Here is a 24,280-nt window from a genome sequence, read left to right as displayed (position 1 = left end):
CCCAATAGAAAAAATCCATTTTGATACTTGTTCAGAGGAAGAGAAAATCTGTATAATGTCACAGCAACAGGACACAAAGAACTGATCTAGTATAAAAATCACTCTGCCAAATCAAATTTGTTCCAGACATTTTGATAGAATATCTTTGCACTTGCAGAGCTTTACACTGGAGAGGCTATTGTCTATTCTTGCACAGCCAGCCAAAATCATAAATCCAGTATGAAGTTAGCATTGCTTGCTCTGCTAATTCAACAGGAATGTGATCATGTGCCCAAGCCTGGCCTATCTTTTAGGCAATCACACAGTGCACAGATCTGGCACTAAATGTCATTTAAGCGTGACCAAAGAGGCAGCCACTGTCAGGTGAAAAAACAGTATGGGTGAAAAGACTAACAACCACTTATGTCTGTGACTATTTGGATAACCAATCTCAAAATTCTCTTACCAAGGAAAATTTCATTCTCTGAAAATCATTCAGAATTACCAACTTGCACATACTGTGTCCTGCAACACCTGGTAGGAACTACATTAAAATTTGAAAAGGACAGATATGGCAGGTTAGGCAGTCCATTCACTTGCATTTTGCTCACTGTGGGGATTATAAGAAGGAGAGGGCACTCTCTTGTCTTCATAATAGTTTATTAAATGAAAATATACTGCTTCTGTGAGTACTTCTACAACCTTTTAAAAATATAGCAGAATTGCTTCTTCACTGATAGCTTTAGGTTCACAAATAGGACATAAATTTTACTTCAACACATACATGAGCAGGTATCTCCCTTCAGTGACTCTATGGAGATAGCGATAGAAGAGTTCTTTCACAGTGCCAGCTCTATATATTAAACAAAGGAAAAAAAAAAAAAAAAAGAAGGAAAAAATATACACACACCCACAAACCAAGAGGACATCCAGCAAAGTTTGTTATTCATTTCAATGTACTAGATGGTAATTAATCTGGCATCATACCAGCAACACCAAAAATGAGATCCTGAAAATTAGCAATATCAGGGCAACTACATAACTCTGCTGGCTCTTAACCAATGTCATTAGTAAACAAATGGGTTTTTTCTTTGTGTATGCTGATGATACATATGAAAAGGTACCACTAAATAACAGAGGAACCTTATCTGTAAGACATTTATTTCACCTCTCTAAGAAGAAGGTGTGTTACCAGATCTCAATGTCGCAAACTTTTTGGGACATAATATTTTCAGAAAAGCCATTCGAAACCGCAAATGACAGAGAGGGTAAAGAAATGGGTTCAAAGAGGAATTGATCCACAAAAGCCAAAAAGTTGCTTCATACAGGGAGCTATGGATGCACTTTCCTTGGCAGGCCCCACGGATAATCATTAATAAAGAGTATGGGGCCCAGCAAATGGTAAACACACATACAATTATGGCAAGAGACTTTGCTATTTTCTTGTCCCGCTGCAGTTTTGATCCAGTCCTTGAACAGAAAGAAGCAGAAAAGTTCCTTTTGAGAGCTGTAGAACTGGTTTCTGTTCGAGATGGACCATTAGCCACCACTGCTGGTCTCCATGACCTCGATAGTGATGAAACACTGTCCTCTGCTTCCGATGAAGATGAAGTCCCTGGCCTCGGCAAGCCACAAAACCTCCAGGATAAGCTGCTCCTCCTTGGAGGCTCACAGTCCTGCACGCTGCCACGCCGCTGGCGCCTCTGGATGTTGTGGAAGATGTGCATGTTGAAGTAGGTCACCAAGAACAGCGGCACAAAGAACTCCAGGGTGGATGCACACAGGAGGAAGTACCAGTTGTCAAAGAACTCGGCGTAGCACTGATCCGCCGCTACCACGCTGTGTCCGGCCACGTGCTCCCAAAGCAGGATGGCTGGGCAGTAGAGCAGGAAGGCAAAGACCCAGATGGCCACCATCTTGATGGCAGGGCTGGATGTTATTCCCTGCCGGGCTCTGTAAGATACCTGCAAGCAAAAAGGACGTGTCACATATTCAGATAACATTTTGGAAAAATTATGTCAAAAAAACCCATACATAATCAAGCCAAATGTAATATTTGTTCTGTATCTCCCCAGACACCTAGGACATCTTCACTATGTAAGGTTCTGAAAAACTGCTAGTCTTGTTCTCCATACACTGTAGCTCTGTGATTTATTTTAATATTGGGGATAGGAGAGGAGCAGAAATTATGGTGGCTAAACTATCATTTGGCTTCACAGTATGAAAGGAGATAGCTTGTTTCCACCACACAGTAAAGTAGCAATAAGGAATTGGTAAGGAATAGGTTTATGATACATCAGCCCAGGCTCAGCAGAGAGCGAAAGCAGCTGTGGGAGTTCCTACATGCCCAGCAAAAGTAGAAGCCTTCTATATTAGACAGGTTGCCACGTGAGACTGCAAACACCAGACAATATAATTTTTCATACTGTTTCCTCTTGCCATAGCAGAAAAATCTATCCCAGACATATACTATAACATCCCCTGCCTTTTTGAATCACTCTATTTTAATATTAAATATTAAATTTAAAGATTTTCATGTCTACCCAGACAGGATATTAAGAATTAAAATAAAATCATCCAAAGTTAGGAAATACAAGAGCTAAGCCCACCCTGTAACAGCCCAGCCATACTCTTGTTCCCCTGCATCTTTCATAGCACAAGAGTTGCTAAGTTGATGATAAAGCTGGATATTTTTATTTCCTCTGTACTGTTCAACATTTGGCATCTCAGGCTTTCCTCAGAACTGCTGCCTTCCTCATCAGCTTCCTATTCCTATTAGCAGAGCACCTGCGTGCTACACAGAGAGTAATGAATGGCACCTTCACAGCCACACACCAAACAAAGGACATTGACCCTATTTCACCAGAAAGTATCAGAGCAGTAGTGCAGGGTTATACACACTGGTTTGGATTCTCTGTTTTAAATATCTGTAACCTGAAGATTCAGACTCCTCTATATCTTAAAGCATCATATTAGCTCTGTGCACCGCTCCAGGTCTGCAGTAATGAATTTGCCACCCTGTGCAAGACCACAGGCAGCTCAGTTTAGAGGCAAAAAACAGGAAGCTGGGCACAGCTTCACAAATTGTTCCATCTGGAGTGACTGGACCCTGGCCACAGGCTAGGTTTGCAGCAGAAGCAGAGATTGATCCCAAGTCTATGAGGAAGCATGGTGTCTTTTCTTTGGACAACAGCCCTGTTACACATTCCTGGACTCACTCCATCCTAATAACCTAAAGAAGAAAACCAGAATGTGATCATGTTAAAGAAGACCAACAGCAATTGAGTAAGAACATGGATCTCAGCTGGGTTACAGGAGTCCTTTCAATTTACATTTCTCACATTCTAAGCTCTGCAGCTTCATTAATGTCTTAGATATAGGGACTCTGAACTTACTGTTCAGCTTTAAAAAAAAAAACAAACAAAACAAACCAGCAAAATCCAACTGTAAAACCACACCACTGGGGAAGAAGGGAAAGTGATTAGGCATCGTATCAGCACTTCCCAAATGAGAACCTACCAATCTAATATGAAACATGTCATTCAAGCAAACAGACCCTGAAAGAAGAGAAGGCTTTGCGGTGACCTGACTGCAGCCTTCCAGGACCTGAAGGGCAAGTAGAGACAGGACAAGGGGCAATGGTTTTAAACCAAAAGAGAGTAGGTTTAGATCAGGTATTAGGAAGAAATTCTTTACTGTGAGGGTGGTAAGGCACTGGAACAGGTTGCCCAGAGAAGCTGTGGGTGCTCCCATCCCTGGATGTGTTCAAGGCCAGGCTGGATGGAGCGCTGAGCAACTTGGTCTAATGGAAGGTGTCCCTGTCCACGGCAGGGGGTTGGAACCAGATAATCTTTAAGGTCTCTTCCAATCCAAACCATTCTACAATTCTATGACCAAACACCAATTAGAGCTTAGAAATAGTGAATGATCGTATTTATTACTTGAGTCCTTGGATATCCTCTGAAACAGAAGAATGACAACACTCAAGAAACATCTCTTACCTCTCCACATATTTGGATTCATTCTTCTTTTTGCTTCAAGGGATCAGTTGCCACTCAACTGCTCATTGTCAGCACATGTCAATCACCCCCTGTGGTAATTCAGATCCTCATCTGATCTTCACTCAGTCCATCTCATGTCTCTCCATACCCTCTTCTTAGAAAATTTATCCAAGCCTTAGTACATCCTTGACTCAACCTAGTTTTCATGACCACCACCACTTTGAACGGCCAAAGCCCAAATGCTCCACATGCCTGCTGTCCCTTTCCCACCTTGACCTTCCCATCTCCTGTGTAGTGTAATTCAATAATTTCTAGCGCAGGTGGCACGAGGGTAACATTGAGGTCATAGGCAAGGCAATGTCCTATCTCTAAGTCCCAATGCAACATTGAACCATCACCATTTCTCCATTAAAGTATGGTACCAACAACAAAGCATCATTTAGCTTAAAGTGCTAACTGTGACACACTCTTGAGTTTTATAGAAATCTCAATATATATAAAGCAATAAATAGAAATGTTATTCTTACAGCTTTTGTAACTGACAGGAAACGGTCGTAGCTGATAAGGACAATGTTAAACACTGAAGCTGTGCACAGAAGATAGTCCATAACCAGCCAGAGCTTGCACAGGCTTCTTCCCAAATGCCATGTCCCTGTCAGGGCATAAGGGATGTACAAGGGCATGCAGAATGCGCCTGTGAAAAGAAACCAAACACACACGTCAGCCAGCACTGCACTACATGAGAGCAGAGAAACATTTCTGCAGTATCTGATCAAAGCATGATTCATATTGACTGGAATTCCCACATGGAAGGCTTTGTATTATCCTGCAACCAAATAACCTTTACTAAAAACTAGGTACTAGTAATGTTCTTAAAATTAATACCTCTCTGGAAGGTGCATCGTGTTTATTATGTATCATTGTTACTTGTCCAATTAACACCACCTGCCAAAGGAAGGAGCAGTTGACTGCTTTAGCTACTGAAGTAAACTCTATTCTGTGTTATCTGCTGAAATTAAAACAAACAAAAACATCTTTCCCTCCATGTAATTCACTGTTTTCTACAATAAATTACCCAGTTGCCATGCTTTTATCCTCTTAGAAGCATATGTGTCTGAAAGTGTTCCAGAAGTAACTTCTGGTAGAAATACGAGTTCCAGACTAATTTTTAAAATTGTATGATCAAAAGGCTGACAAGAACAGCACAGTTAAATACACCCAGCCTAACACTTCTTCTCATCATAAACCTTGATAATAACCACTTTTCAGTAGCAAGCTGATAGGATACTATCTATGGGAACTCACCAGACTGTGGGAACACACGAGTGACCCAGCCGCACCCATGGCTACCTAAATATAGGCTGCTAAATCCAAACGTTGTGAAAGTGCCAACATGAGCTCATTTTAATGGATTTTGAGGTGATCACCCTACTGAGCCCCAGTGCAGCCTTGGGAGGCTGAAGAGCTAACGGCGCAGTCAGCTGGGATGCAGAAATGCAGTGAACAGCATCGACACTGCAACAAAACGGAATCACTGCATTTACAGAGCAATTGGCACTTGGTCTTTGAGCAAAACATTATCGATTTTAACATTCACATCAGGAAAAAAGCTGTGGTTTCAACTTTAGATTTACTACATAATAGTGTGTGTACTACTGTAACCGAGTATCTTGAGAGTTTGCATTTCCATACAAATCTTACAGCTCCTGTTGTTCTCCCTGTACTACAAATCAAGAGATCTCTATTCAAACACAGCTATAGGTCCAGAAGCACGGAGACAAAGCAAAGGTTGCTGAATGTCAAAATCAGATAGGTTAGATATGTTAAAAGTATAAGCAAATGACTTGCAGGCTTTTAGCAATTTAGATCAAGAAGAAAGTAAGGATAATTTAGGCATACCCCAAATCTAAATAATATAGCTAAAAAAATACAAATCAGTTTGACTCTAAAGTCAAACTAAGGCAAAGGCAAAGCTTTTAACCAAATTTATGAATAAATCTAGACATTCAGATAAACATAATACCACAAAACAAAAAATTATGGAAAGTAGGTAATGACAAGCAAGCTGTACTTCCTTCTTTGACAGAGAATGTTATTTACCTTGTACTTCTCAGCTAGATGCTGGTATTTGTTCAGTATGACACTAGAGTGTGCGTCAATGAGAGAACACCAGTTTGTCCACTGGTTTTCCGCTCACTGCTCTGTTTTTTTCCAGTGCACTGTAAATGGAGAGCAGGCAGCAAGAGCTCTGCAGCACAACAAGGCAGAAATAAGCTGGAAGAAGACATCAAACATACAGAGGAAGAGATCAAAACATTATACAAGGAGATCTGGACATCACATGGATAGGACTGTTAGAAGTTGTGCCCCTGACAGAATTGCTGGCACTGGCAATAAACTAAAAGAAAAGTTTGTTTTGTTCTTTCAGTATACTTCTTAAATATGTACATAAAAAAAAAAAAAAAAAAAGTGATATAAGTCAGAATACAGATTTCATTAAATAGCCACAACTATTTAAAACCATCCTTTTACACACTCAATAATTTAACCAAAGTTTTTAGCAGACAGCCAACACTTCACAGAATATTGCAATACATCAGTCTCCAACTGAGTATCACACTCATGTTTCAATCGTACTTCTTCTCAGGACAAGTTTCCAAACTGTGTCCCTATGTATAAATATACATGTAGCATCAAACTTCTTAGAAATTGCTTGATTTGTAATTTTTATTTACCTATACAAACACATATTCCCAAGGTATTACCCTGGATAGAGCATGTACAGCAAAATGTCTAAAAGTACTATTTGTCATTATTTAGTCACAAACGTCAGATGATGATCTGTATTGTGTGACAGCAGACTGAAATAGAAGATACTGGCCATGTATGCAAGATCTGTCAGACAATATAGGCTGTATTTGATTTGACTATCTAGATTTCAGCCAAAACTCTTCACAAACAACTCCCATTCTTTGTTATTCCATAAAATTCCCACAGTAGTATTTTATCCTGAAGCATTAAACATTACCTGCTTAACTAACAAAGCATCCTTTTTTTCTGAAAAATCATAGGCTGCTGAAATACTTCATGCAGCTTCCACCATTCCTGATCCTACCCCCAGACACAGCTGCAAAATAGTTCTCTCAGAAGAAAACACACAGAAAATAAACACCATTGCTGCTCCTAAGACTCCTACAACACAATTAGCACGAGGCTCCACACCTGTGACTTACCCACTGCAAAGTCAGAAACAGCAAGATTCAGAAAGAAATAGTTACTCCGATGCCTGAGGTTTCTGTCCATAATGAAAGCAAGGATCACCAGGATGTTCCCAAGGATGGTCACCAGCGACAGCAACACCATGAGGAAAGCCAGCAGCACCAGCACGCCCAGTGAGAACTCGGAGCTCGGCGACTGGCTGGGCCACGTCTCGTTACGCGCTGCAGCCGCGTGCGGAGCTTCGGCCGTGCTGTTGTGCATGGTGGGTATCCAGGTCAGGTCAGTCTGGGAAGGAAGTTGTATCTGGCAAAGTTATCCAAAAGGCTGAGATTCATAAAGAGTTAAAATAGGATGGGTGAAACATCCAGTAAGCATCCAAAAAAAAATTGCCTCAGAACGGGAAAAAATTAAAAACTTTTGATGCTAGATCAATCTAGTTTTCTTAAGAGTTGTTAAAGCATGCATAGCTCTAGCAGAGTTCTGGTTAAGAAATATGCAGTTTTTTCAAGCTCATATTTTAAAATGCAAGTTCTTCTTTAAGCAACCCGATTCTTATCTGTGGAGGTCAGGAGGGCTGATTTGAGGTTCACTCTTGCTTTCCTCCCTCCCTTCCTGATGTGTTTTGCTTGCTAGCATTATATACAACTTTTTCTAAATTTTGTTTCTTAATTCTGTGTACATATCTTAATGAGAATATAAACTACTTTTTAATTTCATCCTTGTTTATCTGACATTGTTGCAATTCAGAAAGCCTTTGGTCCCTCTCTACCGTAATATATTTTTCTGCTGACAAAAGGCATGGTCAACTTTGTTGTTGCTGTTGTTCTCCTTTTTCTGGACTATGGGGCTGAAAACTCATATGATGTAAATAAGCATACATACAATTACTTACCAGAGCCGTTAACCTGTAATGGCCCAACCCTCAGAGATCAGTTCAAAACTCTCACTGGAATCAGTTTTAAAAATCTTAGCAGCAGCCTCAGTGATACAGCACCAGCTGCTGTTGCCCCAGAACCAAGGAACTAAATACACTCCCTGAATGAGAATGAGAGCTTGGCAATTAACTTTAACAGGATGAGGCTTTTCTTTCCACACTGGTGGGAAAAATCGTGTCTTCCACAAATGCTTGTATTTTGTATGAGTAATGAAGCCACTTGCAGAGAGATGTGAGTATTCTACAGTTGTAAAAATTCAATCATTTTTATTATGGGTTCTAAAAACACTTTGGTGTCTAATTTTAGATACTTAAATCTGGAAAATGCTGGCTGTCATGTATTTGCCTCTGCTGTGGGAAAAATTCATTAGCATTTGCCAAGTGCTTTTACTGAATGTTTGAATGGCAGTAGTACAAAAATGCAAAACTTTATTATCCATGCAAATATCTTCACAGCATGTATGTCCATCACTGGTTTAAGCTTTATTTCATGTCCAGATACTGCAGAAAACACACTATGGCACAATTACTAAGTAATACCAGTAGCCTTTCTTCTGGTAGCTATACTGAAGCCTCAAGATGCAGTTCAGCAGTTTCACTTTTTTTCATGAGAGCCAGCTGACCTTGCCACACTCCTGCTTTCCAGGAGTATATAGCTGCCTAATTGTACTCCCTCTCCCTCCCTCAAAATTTTTTATTGGATCTTAAATCTAACTTGATTTCTTGGAATCTTAAATATCCAACTCTTCCACACCTAGCTTCAAAAGCCTGTGTGTCACAAAGCATCTACACATATGAAGTTCGATACGAGACCCACTTCATGAGCTTTTAGCGGAATTTTTTGTGCATGGCTGACTACGATTAAACCAGTCGAGAACACGTCTAGCTAGAAAAATATTACAGTAGCTACTAGACTGCCTTCATTTTTTACTGAAATAGACATGCTAGGCAATAAATGCATAGCAAGGATTCATAAGTAAATGTCCCATCTTTCTCTCCCTTCCTTCTTTCCCCCACATTAAGGAAGGACACATACTAAACAGTAGAAACACCACCCTGACCTACAAACAATAAGAAGAAATTACTAACAGTCCAGAATTGGTATGCTGATGTAAGAAAGACAATTATCTTCACTTTTAAAAGTCAGGCTTTTAAAAATGTGACTTTTATTATTTCAATCATCTGGAAGATTTCCAGATGCATGTTGGACATTTAGAGGAAGTATTTGATAGTGAAACCACCAAGCAGCTCTTCAGAAGGTACTCAGCTAATGAAGTACCCCAATCCGAGAGCAGATATAAACTCTTGGTCTGGTCATCTGAAACACAAAAACCAAAAAAATCATTCTGATACTACCTTGTAGGAAACTCTAATGCTGTAATAGCTAAACTGTTTTCAGCTGTACTCCTGATTGATTTTCAGAATAACAAAGCAAAAACAGTAAAATAAAAAGATATGACAACGGAGTGGCCAGAAAGACAAAAGCCACTATTCACCTTTTCCTGGTAATGTTTGATTCTTCACTGACATATTTTTATTACAGGCAATTGTACTTTGGGTATAAATTAATTCTATAATGCTTCTTTTCTTTTTTCTTTTGCCAGATAATGAAATTTGTAACTCTTCCACAAGTGGGCAGTATGTCTTAAAAACCTTATAGTATCTGATAACAAAAATGGTTAAAACTGCTGCTTCAGTTCAACATTAAAATTAATGACCCAGCAGAATTAAAAAAGTTAAGAGTTGTTTTCAGACATTTTTGTAATCTCTTTCCCTTGTTGTATCTTCTTTTTCTTAGAATAAAGGAAGTTTAAACTTAGGAAATGCTTGCAAACAAAAATAGGAAGAGACTCTAACTTCTCTAACCAAAAGTGTCCACAAGACAGTTACACAGCACCTCATGCTCTCTCTGAAAGAAACTGTGTGAAAATAAAAATGCATTTCCGCTTTGATGGTCTGCTTCCAGACATTTTAAAGGACAGAGGATTCATTCTGCTCACTGACTGTATGGTCTATTTCACCGGTTCCTTTAATTATGCAACACAAAATTCTCATCTTTTCAGCAGGCTCTTACAGTGTCAGTTGTCACAGAACAATTATCAAAGAAATTTTGTAGTGGTTCCATCACATTTCTTAGTTCACTGCCCATGTTCAGTCTTATGCCACGAAGCAGGTCCTATCTAACATCTGATCCAGAGCAGGACCAGGCACTCCAAACACAGCACTCGACCCCATTCTTTCCTTTCACAAGAGCACCTAAAACTTTTTAAGTGACCTGGTGTATGAATGACTCTAATCCCACTCTCAATACAACAAACTGGAGAATTCAGTTACTAATACAAGACAGGTATTTGAATCCAGGAATGGAGAAGATGAGAAATTCACATTTTCAATTAGTCAACTGTTGTTTGGTGGGAAGGGGTGGGATGGAGCAACGGTTCCAGATGCTGCACTGTCCTCATAACAAGGAGCTCAAATGTGTAAGAAACAGAAAGCTCGTGTCTAAGCTCTACTTCAGAACAACAGAAGAATTCACAAAACGAGATGAAAATGTATCTATGGCTTTACTGAACTCTCTTCTGTATACAACATGTCCATTCTATCAGATAAGGCAATAGGGTCCAGGTTTTCTTTTCATATAAATATGTGCAAAATAATCTTTTGAAGTTTTTTAAAAATAAATTAGTGTTCTGTTCTCTTCTTGTTGTCCTTCCTTATCTTTTTGCTCTTTCCGGCTTGTCTAGATGATTCTTCCTGAAATGAAAAGCATTTCACAATTTAAAAAATATTCTTGTAAACCACGAGTATTCTCCCAAGGTCACCCATGAGAATTATTTTTAATATGAACAGTATTCATAGGTCATTGGGATTTAGGAAAATTTTGACTTGTATAACGTTTATCCATTCACATAGGTTGTATTCCTTTTCTTCTGCCTTCATCTAAAGGTGGAAATTGACAGAAGTTCACATGCAAATGCCTTCATTCTCAGGGCAGAACATACCGTTGATGGTACATAGTTGTATTCCACAAGGACGTTTCTTGCACAGTTGTTTATATGTTTGAAACGATCCGGTCCCAAGAGAATACCTCCATACCAGCGCGACACCACAACCAACACGTTGTGGACATTCAAAATCTGTGAATAAAAGAAAGCAATAAAAGCTGTTATCTTTTAATTGAACCTGGTTTACTGTTGACACCAATTTGAAACGTAAAAAAGGTCTACTATCTTGTATTCAAAAAAATTACTGAGTTACATTTCTTATTCTTTGGTATGATCAATCATTACTCTCTCATGAAGCTGATTGTCTATTTACATTTTTGGAAGTGTTGGTGGATAAGGCTAGGCCAGGCCACAGGCATTGTACATATGGATAAATAAAATGCCATAAGCTAGTACTGTTAACATGTGCATGTCAACAACCATTAATCATCTCTTTTAAGGAGAACAAAACAGGTGTCTGACTAATTTGAACAATACTATTAGGAGAGTCAATCATTGTTTGTGAAAACAGAAATATTCTTAGAATTTTAAAATGAGAAGGACTGGGGGCATGTTCTATGACAGGCATTTTCTACTCTACATTTATGTATTTGCCATAAAGTCTGTATGTAACAACTTCTGACAGTCAACAGGATGGTACTAATCTAAAATCTAATTTCTTGTAACTAGAAAGTGGTATCTTGAAATGCTGGACTTATCTGAAAAAAGATTAATTTCTATTGCAAAAAAAAATAAACCCAAAAAAACCTGGTAAGTTCAGCAACAATAAATGTTTTAAATCACCTTATTTTCATACCCATATGTCATGAGAGCTCAAAACAAAAAAACTGCAAGATCTATGAACATCTAGAAATCAGCCTATAAACTATTACAATCTTTTCCTATGGCTGAAAATTGAACTTTTCTGATCTCTATCGCACATTCACATTTGAAAGGGGATTGTTATGTCACTTTCTAAACAGGATTTTTATTGAATAATAAGTGCCTAGACAAGTTTCAAAAGCACATATTAACATGCTGAAGAAAAGCTGATAAGCTCAGAACAAACTGAAGTACAGTAACTGCCAAATTGCTTCTTTGCATTATTTTCAGAGCAATAATGTTTTCACACTTAGCACATATATTAGCATATACTGCATAACCTAAGCTTGTTTATTTATTCAACCTTCCCAAGTCTGGTTTGAGTTATTTAGGAAGTTTGAAAAAGTTCAAAATTAAAAATGTCAGAATGTTTCCATCAATTATATTTTTTTCAGGAAAAAAAAAAAGGAAGCTTGGTGGGTAGAGGAGAGCCTCCAGGAATAAGAGTGCAACATACTAAGCAAAAGAACATTCAAGCAAGAAATGGACAGGAAAATAAAGTTCCTGTTGTGAAGAGGACATCAATACAAAATAAAAAGAAATATATTGTCTGCTTACACAGCTAAGTGACCTGAGGCACAGCAATAAGATGTACCCAGCTGTCCCCTGTAGCTGTGCTATTTTAATTATGGTTTTACGAGGGCTTGCAGCTCGAACCAAAATTTATCCATCTCAACTCACATTTAGTAGCCAAGTATTATTTCAACCCTTGAAGACTAAAATATATGCGAGTATGAGGGCTAAGGACCCAGAACAGGAAATAGCACAACAAAAGAGACTAAATGATCAAAACAACTCTTTCACTCCTTTTGTATTTGAAGTTCTACTCTGCAAGTTCATATACCAGTGTCTTTTTATTACACCTACTCGAGGAAACCACGTGAAGGTTGTGCACAGGTCAGCTGTTATATTCTGACAGTCAGCCCTCCCAGTCTTCATTTTCTGTGTACCTTACACCACACAGGAAGCATAGGAATTAAAGCTTAGTTCTCTTTTAACCCATTCAAACTATCCCTGCCACCTATGAAACATTACTCATTTCTGTGCTCCGAGACTTGTAAGTGCTACAGTCTGTGTTTCTCCTTTCACCTTGAGAAAGCAATCATCTGGCTGGCTATTAGCAGAACAAAAGTTTAAAAAATCTTCTACAAGCTTATTTACATTTTAGTGATTTTTAAAATCAATTTCAATTCAAGATTTCCAGAAGTCAAAGATTAATTTCTACAACCTGCATAAGATGGAGAAGACGGCCACCTGCTGCTGTCTCTCCATCATCTTCACAATCCTGTAGGAATGTTTGCTTATCTTCACAGTATATTCTATACAAGAAAAAAAAAAAACATAAAATGGATTTTAAAATGTCAATCAACTAACATTTCTACATGATTAATAAAGTCTCAGATCTTTCATACACATGTGTATCAATTCTAATTCTCTACCGCAGACATTTACATGAAAACAGGATGAGGCATAGGGTAAACCACAAATGTTTATCTGTACAGTAGAATAAGTTTTGAGAAGCTTTTACACAGACTTTAGCTACTTCAGGTAAACTCCAGTTTAAAGTCCCTAAACAGAAAAGTACCCAGGCTTTTAGCCTAATTATTACATCTAGCTGAAACCGACTCCATCAGATACAGATTCAAATTATGGTATAAACCTAGAAGCTGGAAGAACTTGGACAAAAACATGAATAATTAATTAGGTCTGTACTTCAGCAGCAACATGAAACTATTACTGAAATTTGCCTTTGGATTCTCCATGTCATCTCCCTCCTCAGGAGGCACTGCAGTAAACTTTTGGGTGTATTGTTTCATAAAAAGGTCAGCTGCCCAGGTCTAATCTTCCAGAAGTAATGCTTAGAGGTCTACTGAGCAATAAGTTGGTTTGTTACCAACTTATTTCCTAAGTTCTGAACTTAGTTACAGGTGACACAATGAGAAAGAGGCTTCTAATATTATATGACAAAGAGGAAGCAGTAAGTATGTGCTTTTTCCTTTTTATTTTTTCCAAGTGGATTTGGATAATAAGAGTGAAAGAAGCCAGATCATCATCTGTAAGAACAGAAATGCCCTCTTCACCGAAACTTCTAACTCAGGTAGAAGCTTTTACTTTTTGGTAAAATAAGCTTTCACTTGCTCTCATTTCATGTTTCATTAGGATCACACCAGGATGGGCATGAATGGATCAGCACCTGTGTGTGCTTTTTCAGATGACTGGTTCCTTCAGTAATCAAAGGGCTCCCTTCTACTGTCACTTACATTCCTCAGAAAACCTACACTGGCATCTGGATTGTGACCAATTCATTTCACATAAGCTATGTTCACAAAAGTTGCCAGAAGCAGATGACTGCCAAACTCAATTTTACCTGTTTCTCATAATCCCTGAAGTTTCTTGTATTTCAGCTGAAACTTCGTATGCCAGATGTCTGCATCAGGCTTTCTGATTCGACTCTTATTTCAATTGAACATTTTCAGCTATTTCTAAATATAAGGTTGGGGGGGGGAAAAAGAAGTTACTTCACCCAAGTGAAAACACATTTAGTTCAGGATGATGTAACATTTCCATGCTCAGACATACTACACAAAGTATACCAACACGTGTTCAAATCCACTTTTTTTTTCTATTCCTAATGCTGCTTCACATTCTTCTTTCCTACTGTATTGACCTCAAATTCAAAATAACACCTGCAACATTTACCATACAAACAAGAAACCTACTCTCTAAAGCAAGGAATTTCTTTTAACAGCAAGGAAATTTAGTAGGAAGGAATTTCTTTATCATGTCCTGCACTCATCTGTCAAAGAACACTAAAAAAAAAAGAAATCAGTTTGTATCTCACCTGTATGCATGTATGTTGTGGGTAGCACTTGCAATTTTCTTGTTCTCATATAATTTTTCAAGAACTCTTTTTACCTATAGAAAACAACAGAAAAAACCCTCCTTTTGTAACAGTGATTTCATACATCCCTCTCAATACCACTGCTAAAAAACCATTTCCCTAGCACTACCATGAAACAATATCATGCTTTGACATAAAATGTTCAGTATGATAACTCAAGAAGCAGCTTCTCAGTACTCTCATACTTGCTTTAAACAATTTTTCTGGGATACTGAAAACAGCCTGTCCCTTGAATTTCTACATTGTGTACATTCATACTATTGCTCAAGATGTAGAAGGGTCAAATTGCTTTATTAAACAAGGGACAGATCTGGAAAATATTTTTAGTCAGTATTAAGTATCAATTGCACCTGCCTACTCTTCTAATAGTAAGTTAAGCTGGAATAGAACACAACTTGACATACATATTCCCACTACACACTGTTTTTAGTTATTTCACAAAAACATTGTTTAGAAAGCCCTACTACATTTCAAGCTTTTCCTTTTCCCTCAAACATGTTTTTTTTCACAGCTTCCACTTCACAGAAAGAACAGTAAAACCAGAAAATGTCCTATTAGCGGTCTGAAAGTGTCAGTACTTCCCAGAAAACAGATATTCCCATGTCTATCTCTTTGCTCTTAAGAAGTACCAAATTCAAAACATTTATCAGTATCAGTTCATCATATGTTTCTAAGTTAACATGCCAGCAATTGTTCAACCCGTTCCAAGGGTCTAGCAAAAAAAAGAGCTTTTGATTAAGACATCGTTTTTGTACATAATATAAAGCATTACTGAAATTGCAAAAGTCTGGGAAAACATGCCTGGCAAGTAAATTACCTTCCCTGCAAAAACCAATGTCTCAGAGGAGTAATCAATAGATATATTAAATATCTGCCCTAGCTACACTGTGCTATTTTCAATTCTTCTTGAAGAAATTCAACCGACAAGAATCACCTCAAATGAAAGATACCTCAATGAAAAAAATCCTATTATTAATGGAGAATATTGCTTCAGACATCTGTCTTCTCCTTACTTTGAATGCTGAAGGAAGACAACTGGTATTTCTTAATACACTTTCATATACATGGACAGTAAGTTGAAACAGTAAGTTTCAATACATGGACTTAAAGCACAAGTCATATGAAACGATCATCACCTTTGACACTACTTATTTGCCAGCTACCAGATTCCTAAAAACATACTTTCAAGATTCATTTTTGTGCTACAGCTGTACCTTCTCTAAGTGATTCTTTAATATATATAAATGACCTCTGCTGCTTTAGAAAGGGAAGAAATGCGAATCATTGGCTTAACATATCTTTTTCATTTCAAAATGCTTTTATCATGACTTGTGAGCAAGATTGTTCCTACATACACAAAAACCCAAACAAATGTACAGTCTATGTGAACTTGAAAGGTCAAAGTGCTCCAGAAGGGATGCTAGGATTCAGAGACCAATTCTTATCTCCATATTAAGCAAACTACTGAGGGGGAAGAAAAAAACAAAACAAAAAAAGCACCAACAGCTTCAAACGTTTCAGCTTTTTTACAGAGAAATCAGCCTAAAAACCCTGTCAATATGTCAATGTTTTTTCATAGTTACTGAGCATGTAGTAGACCTAGCTTACCTGGAACTTCAAGAAGCACTTGACAAAATCCCTTATCAAAAATTCTTAAAACAAAACCTAAAATTGCACAAAAAGAAAGAGAAAAATCCTCTCAAGGTTTAACTCTTGAGTTAATGAAAAAAAAGAACAGTAGTTTCCCCATTAAACAGGGATGACCAAAGGAGGCTGATGGTAACACATGGAAAGTGATGTACAAAAGAAGCTCCAAACCCCTCTCAATTAGGTCATGATAAAGATTTACTTATGCACGATCCAAGTGTGTTTTTCAACAGAATTCCTTTCTGAAGGAGGGAAAACATTTATAAACCCATTTTAATTCCTTTTCCAGCTAACACATGATAGACTCGGAAACTTCCAAATATGTTATGATAAACCTGCCAACATCCTGAAGTCAAATAACAGTGTTCTTATTCTCTTTCATCTAATGCACATAGTGGTGAAGAATAGCAGGAAGCATTGCAGAGCTGTTATCTAGAATTATTCAGCTGACAGTGAAAGCAAGACACCGGTAACTACTCGGAAAACATTAGCACAGAAAGATGCACAGAACAGACAGACCAACATATCTGGCAAATTCGAAGTATTTCAGTAAAGGCAAAAGGAGAAGAACTGATCTCTACTAACTTGTCTGGTTGTCACCACTGGAGCCAGATGTGCTTGGAAAGTGCTCCTTCGATCTGTGATTGGGTTTCCATGATGTATGGGCGGCAGTTCTTCATCTGTGGGTCACAAACAAGGGAGTGTTTCTTTTCTTTTAAGAGTACAGAAACAATGCAAGTGGCTATAAAAGTAAAGAATGTCTCAATTTTAAAAAAAGGGACTTGGTAAAGTGAAGTACAGAGAATAACATACAAACCCACCAAAAGCATGTTAGGTTTTTTAATCACTGTTATTAAACTTTATTATAATTCTATTGTCACTAGTTTAAAGCTGAGTAGAAAAGCAGAATCTTCAGGCCTCTTTGAAATTATTTCAACAGAACTAACAAGAGCATTTTTTTTACCTTCCTGACTTTCAGATGTCATGTAATTTAACATTTTACTTTGATCTTCCTGAACGGGCTGATAGTCTAAGAGAAAATCATCTCCATCATCTTCATCAACTTCTTCAGTGGTTTTCTTAATATCTGGTTCTATTAAGATACAAGTAGTAGAATTTATTACACATTTTTTGCAAGACAAGCAAAACAAAATTTCAAACACTTTTCCTCAAAAGTCTCTGGCTTTTCAGTTAAAAACAGTTTGACATTAAGAATTTTTAAATGGAGAATAGCAACATTAATTACAACAAAACCCAAAGTACTCAGCCCAGTATTAACTTAAAACTTCCTGAGAATTAAAAATAAAATACTCATACTATGGGATCCTTCCATAAGATCTTCTGTTTCAATACTAACAGTATTTCTAAGAAAAAAAAAGAACAATCATGTTTACTGTTTCCATTAAACAGTCAAGATGCTACCTTTTATCTGAATTTAGCAATCAAATTAAGCTGCTGCTTCACAAAAACTAGTCATTTAATGGTCATCTAGGGAAAAATGTAGAACTGTTGCTCAATGCTACCTCAAGAGGTTATAAAATCATTAGATTTGAAACATCCCTCTCAACATGCTTCAAGTATTCTGGGATTCCCAAAATCCTGTTTTCCTTCATGCAGAGAACATCCAAAAAGTCATAGTCAATAACAAAGGAGGAAATATACACGATTCTGACATCTGGATTTAGAGCCAAATTAATATACCACAGTTTGATTCCTATTCAGAGGGCCTATGATGTGCTTATATGTATTTTCCATAAAAAACAGAGGGTTGATAAAGCATGTTCAAAAATGGAAGCCATAAGGTTGTGGTCAAAATACCCAAACTTCCAATACTGTCAGTAAAATTTTCACTTCTCAGTGTCCACTCCTTTAGTCACATTAGTGAAAAATGACTTCTCCAGTGTCTGTGATGTAGCAACAAAATGCACAGTTTATGGAAAGACTAACACTGGACCTTACCGTAGAACAACACTGAAAATGAATTTTTTTTCTCTTCAGACTTTTATTTCTCACAGGACTAAGATAAAACCCGACAGAGAAAAGTAGTTCTGTTTCCTTTTGCCATATGTGCATGCATGCATGTCACTGACACATTTCATAGCAATTTAGCATGTTAATGTACAAACCACCCCCCCACCATTTTTTGAAAGAACAACTGTGAATTTACACAAACAGCAGAAGAATCACTGCAGCTCTACTGATGATGTACTTCTCATCCCAATAGAGTAGAATGAATGGAAGGATGAAAAAGTAAAATGATGGAATACTTGGTCATTTGTCTGCATATTCCACTGAAGTTTATCTTCTCTTGAATCCCAATCCTCCAACAGTGCACTCAACACCAGAAGTTAATTACTGGTCTGAATTATTCATTTGCAGAACAATGCATAATGCACCTGTGGGCAGCACTGTCCTTTCATACAAGTAACTGCATTCCTGAGAAAACTGAGGACTTTGTTCACAGGCCACCCACACCTTCTTTTCCCTACTGCTTTTTTAAAAGGGACACTACCACTGTAAAACAGTAAGCCATGACACTGGAGACTGTTTCCTGATATTTAGATCCAATTCAAAAGTGGGCATAAGCTAACTTGTATGAAATCTTACTTTGCAGTGGAACAAGAACGAAAATGAAAACCCCAAGTATTTTCTGAAGTACCTGGATCTGAAGACTGTGCCTTTTGTATCAGAACTTCTCGTATCTTCTCCACCCATAAATACAATATACTTTCACCAAGGTTCTGTCTGGAAGTAAAAACTCATGGTAAATGAAGAATCACTTCTACAGATTTCACTTGGAAAGTACATCAAATAACATACAGATTTCAGACACACAGAAATATAACATAAGCTAGAGAGATAAAGAGCTTAGGCAGGCTTGTGTAGAGTTCTGTCTCAGTAGCTCACTGGGTGAAACACATACTGGTGGACTATGATGGCAGGTCAGTGGAGCACTGGAATGAAACACTACAGTTTGGGTAATAGGCAGTGCTATAGCACAGGGAGATAAAGATTTAGGTCTAGTAGGCTTCCCTCAGGGGGCACACGTGTGTATTAGGGTACTGGGGGAGGATGGGATGAGCACATTTTATATATGCATGTTAGGAGTTAAGGAATGCTTCTTTTTTGTGCAGCAGGACCCAAACAACTCAAAACACGTTTCAAATGGTTGTAACGGTTATAAACTGTGCCTGTTTGTCTAAAAAACAAAAGTAAAGATTTAGGGCTGTAGACATCTCATGGTTTCTCACTAATTTTATTCTTACTGCCACCATCTGGGCACCAGGTAAGTAACAAAATTACATCTTTAAACTTTGCTTAACATATACAGCACTGCTGTGGAAACAATCAAATTCAAATAAACATACATATTTTAAGAAAAATATTCAAGCAAAAATAAGGATTTCATGAACTTGTAGCTCTGACTGCAAAATCCACACAGACTCCAGAACAAATCAACACCATGATTTCACACTGCTTATTGTATCGAAGCACTGCTTTAATACCTGAAGACTTTTTTTTAGTGATGGAATGAAAAAGATTATAAAATAAAATTTCCCTGCTTTATGAAAGTAAATAGCAATTTGTCCAGCCATTACCCAATTACGGTTTCTGAAGAGTTGTAAATTACATTTCGTGTCTCCCAAAACAGACTTGTGATCTGTAGTGATCCATTTTTTCCATTGCAATTGACAGTATAGTTCACATTGGTTTAGACTGCAGACCTTCACAACTTAGATCCCTAGGGACTAGAAACCTGGTCAAATACAATGTGAACGATGCAGAGTATCTCTGTTCATCTTGACAACCATGCAGACATTGAATAGATAAAAGGCTTTCACAAATACTGTACACATCAGTGACTACTCCAGGTTTTTCAACAATCTAAAATGACATATAAGGCCCAAATACATTCACTTCCTGAGGAACTAACAAAGTGAGAGCAGACCAGCGAGGGCTCTGAACAGCAGCTGATACAGACAGAAGGGAGCTGCAAGGGACTGAACTAGTACAATTCGACAGCCTACGGGACTGCAGAGGGGAGAACAAAAAAAGAACCATGCTCAGAGCCCTCACATGCCAACTTGTGCTGGATGCTCAGGTCTTTAAACAACCCCCTACAGCAGCTCTACCTGTGGTAGAGACTCCATCAGATCCTTTGAATCTGGACAGCATTAAGGACAACCTCTGTCCTTTTTGCTCCACTGAACAACTGTAGTGAATGTGATCACACAGAACTTTTCACTTAAAATCCTTGTGCATTTTTAACACTTCAAATTAAATTTTCCTTGCTTAAATGAGCTGTTGCTTAATTAGCTAAGAAACCCAGTTAATCAAAGTAAAAAACCCTTATGCAAGCTAAGTGCTCTCTTCCTTATGGCATTAAAAAAACATCTCTTATGTGAGATGCTCAGATTTCAGTATCTAGGGCAAGACTGTACTTCCCCCCCCCCCCCCATTTATTTTATATTATCTTTGGGATCTGAAAGAAATAAATAAACCATATAAAATTACTATATTTTCTATCCCACTTTCACAGCGATTCAAAATCATGTAATTTGAGTATTTCTAAATGCTGTTATGCTTTCATTATGCCTTGTTGTTAGCTGCACACTGTGATAATAAACAGTCCACAATGCTCCAGATTCCAGTTAATAGATTCTGCATGTGTTTATTTTAAAACCTACTTATCCCTCAGCTTTTAAGAAAAACTGGTATGCCACTTACGCTCATAGACACAACAAAATGTTTTCACATCCTGTGTTTCAACATTCAAGTGCAGAATAGATAGAAACTGAAAATACATTGTCTCCTTTTACTTTATTCCACAGTCTTGGACTTACACATATATTTCTTCCAAGCTATTTGCTAGTTCTGTATAATCCTGTCCTCGAAGCCAAGGGGCACTAGAATGAAAAGAAATGCAATGAAAATTGTGCTATATGCTGCTTCCAACATTCCCAAGTAAATGTGGTGAACACCTTGAAAATATAACTTTGCCAACCATAAAGATTCTAGCTGTAAACATCTTGGAAAAAGCAAGATAAAGAATAGAATATCCTTGCTGGAAACATCCCCCATTCCCAGTGTACTTTAATTCAAGGAGCATTTTAACTAAACTTCCACTTACAAATAAACAATTAACAGTGTCAATTCAGAAAACACAAACGTTTGCAGAAAACTTCACCTACTTTAGTTGATAAATAGGTGGCTCTGCAGTTGGATATCCTGGAGGCAAAATCACCTGAAAGAAATTCAGGGTATGTATTCATTGGACTACCCTCAGCTAGCTGAGCTTTACTGAAGGACTCTGATGTCAAGCACTAGGACTACAATTCATGTTACAAATGAAGAAAACACTTGGGTATGTTGTCACAGAATAACAACAACCGAATATTTGCATTTTAAATTCCAATAATGGTAATGCATACAAAAATGTTTCATGGGGCAATTTATACAGATGCAAAATAAAGTACAGAAAAAAACTGAAAGAAGCTGCACACATGATTACTGGACTTAAATAAGTGGCACTGGACTTCCCTAAGTAGACATTTCAATGTTTCTTATGCTAAGTAAATTATTGCTTCCAGTTCTGAAAACATAAAGTAAGGAGTTGGATTAATTAAGTTAATCCAAATTTCGTTTTGTCTCAACACTTTCCAGAAAGCAAATCTAGAAGCAACTGCAGCAGATTCACTGAGGCACAAAGTCGATGTAAAAAATATTTCAGAAATCAGTCTTTGGTGAAATACACTGAAATGCTTTGCTCAGGTATGGAATTAGGATACGCAACCACTGAATATATCACAAGCACACCAATGTTTTACAGGAACAATCACTGAAAAGTCTTATCACAGACTCCAATCCACAAGCTTCCTAATGCATGTGAGTTGATAATAAACCATATTTAAAGCGTTTCACCTGCATCAGTCCAACTGCAAAACTTAGTTAAACTTCTTCTCACCACTATACCTGCAAACAGAGGGTCCATTTTGGTTGATCCAGACAGTCACTAATCTTAATGCAATAGATTTTTTCATCTTCATCAACAACACACCAATCATCACCATAGATTGATGAAAGGGCTTCAATTTCATCAATCTAAGAAAAAAACAAAAAAAAAGCAAAAGTAAATAACCCTCCCCCCCCCCCCCCATAAAGCCCACACAACTTTGTGCGCCAATCATCTTTTCATCTTTTTAAAGTCTTGCTCTTCTACAAGTTATCAACAGATGTGACCAGATTCACTGCACTGGAAGGCCATAAGTACTAGGGATCCAGTCCTGATTCACAGGACTTAAGGTGCACCAGGGGAGGTTTAGGTTGGACATTAGGAAGAGTTTCTTCACAGAAGGGGTGATTAGACACTGGAATGGACTGCCCAGGGGGGTGGTGGAGTGCCCAGAGACGTTTAAGGAAAGACTGGACGCTACACTTAGTGCCGTGGTCTAGTTGACTTGGTGGGGTGTTCGGCCACAGATTCGATGATCTCACAGATATTTTCCAACATAATTGACTCTGTGATTTTGTAAGTAGCCTTCGCTCAGTTCTCACACACAGACGTTTTTGAATTTCTGAGGACAATCCTGTCATTCTCAGCAGTGACCAGGTGAGCAAAATGACAGGGAGCAGATGCCAACACGTTCCCTGCAGCTCCCAATCGGTGCTGCTCCTGGCTAGGTGGGACCCCCGCAGGAGAAAGTCCCCGAGGGTTTGGCACTAAGCTCTTCCTGAGGAAGAGCGGATATTCAGCAAGTTCCATAAAGAAAAACCGGAGAAGTGCCTTCCACCTAGAAGCGAAACACCTGAATTGGCTCGGCGGTGCAGAGCCACAGCGGGCACGGAGCCGCTCAGGGGCCGGGGTTCACCAGGAGCTCCCTGAAGTCACCGATTTCCCCGCAGCCCCCTCGCCCCCTCCGCCGCTCACCTGCTGCTGGGCCCTTTCCGTGTCACTCGCCGCCATCTGGACCCGAGGGCTAGAGGAGGAAGGGAAGGAGAAGGAGAAGGAGGGAAAAGCCCAGGGAGCAGTCCGGCGTCGGGCCGTGTGCGCAGCCGTGGGGTGACGCTGAGGGCCCTTCCTTCCGCTGCAGGGACGGGGGGAGCGGGCGGTGTAGTCGTGTCTCGGGTTGCTACACAACCTTCATTCTATCCCTCCTGAATAGTTTTCCCTTATTTCTTACATCCGATTTTTAAACTGAAGTGTGTAAGCAGTTCTGTTGCAGTGAGGATTTTAGTGATGCAGCCGTTTTCACCTTGCATTTATGGCACTCGGAATGAACGATTGACATAACTACACAATTCCCTTTAAAAATTATTTAAAAGAGTAACAGGTGTTCCAAGCAGTTTTCATTACATTAATTACATTTCATGTCATTTCTCGAAATCCATTTCTTTCATTTAACTTGGGCAAGTTTATGGCATCTCTTTTAGAGACGGCACTGATCAGTAAAGATCTCATTGCACGCAAAGCATGGGTTCACCGTTTTTGCAGGTTTTGTAGTTTATGTTTTCTTCCAGTGTGATTTTATACTGACACAGTTGGGAAGAATTCAAGGTAAACTTCGTTTTGCCCTACTCGAAAGCTTAGAGAACTTGCGCCCGTTCCGGAGAACAGGATTAGAGTTCAGAATGATTCCGACAATCAGGGCAGGCGTTCTAAAGACAAAACAAAAACCAAAACAAACGAACAACCCACAACAAGAACAACATTAAAAACACCCAGGATGCAACT

The 24,280-nt window shown here is 38.4% G+C and overlaps 2 protein-coding genes across 2 annotated transcripts; both read right to left on the bottom strand.

Annotated features, from left to right (window-relative positions):
- Positions 1 to 1,151: 1,151 nt before the first annotated feature.
- On the bottom strand, positions 1,152 to 7,460 carry LOC309574071 (histamine H3 receptor-like; the record flags this gene model as incomplete). The annotated part of the gene is made up of 3 exons (XM_082283410.1): positions 1,152 to 1,943; positions 4,508 to 4,674; positions 7,214 to 7,460. 3 exons carry the CDS (start codon positions 7,458 to 7,460, stop codon positions 1,152 to 1,154), a joined length of 1,206 nt encoding a protein of 401 aa, XP_082139536.1.
- Positions 7,461 to 10,023: 2,563 nt separating this feature from the next.
- Positions 10,024 to 23,568, bottom strand: IMPACT (impact RWD domain protein). The gene is made up of 11 exons (XM_082280809.1): positions 23,477 to 23,568; positions 22,522 to 22,650; positions 21,741 to 21,793; positions 21,393 to 21,455; positions 19,208 to 19,293; positions 17,513 to 17,641; positions 17,134 to 17,228; positions 14,842 to 14,915; positions 13,228 to 13,318; positions 11,136 to 11,270; positions 10,024 to 10,887 (listed from the first exon to the last, which is right to left on the bottom strand). Exons 1-11 carry the CDS (start codon positions 23,510 to 23,512, stop codon positions 10,816 to 10,818), a joined length of 963 nt encoding a protein of 320 aa, XP_082136935.1. The 5' UTR covers positions 23,513 to 23,568; the 3' UTR covers positions 10,024 to 10,815.
- Positions 23,569 to 24,280: the final 712 nt, after the last annotated feature.

The sequence above is a fragment of the Coloeus monedula genome (assembly GCF_965178545.1).
Source record: "Coloeus monedula genome assembly, chromosome: 1".
In the NCBI taxonomy this organism is placed as follows: domain Eukaryota; kingdom Metazoa; phylum Chordata; class Aves; order Passeriformes; family Corvidae; genus Coloeus; species Coloeus monedula.
This window is presented reverse-complemented; position numbering and strand designations above follow the sequence as displayed.

Excerpts from the sequence above, each read along its gene's own strand:
- IMPACT (XM_082280809.1), bottom strand. The coding sequence starts at position 23,512 with ATGGCGGCGAGTGACACGGAAAGGGCCCAGCAGCAG. Across the intron at positions 22,651-23,476 it reads CGGAAAGGGCCCAGCAGCAG|ATTGATGAAATTGAAGCCCT; the intron begins GTGAGCGGCGGA and ends TTTTTTTCTTAG. Across the intron at positions 21,794-22,521 it reads AATGGACCCTCTGTTTGCAG|GTGATTTTGCCTCCAGGATA; the intron begins GTATAGTGGTGA and ends AATTTCTTTCAG.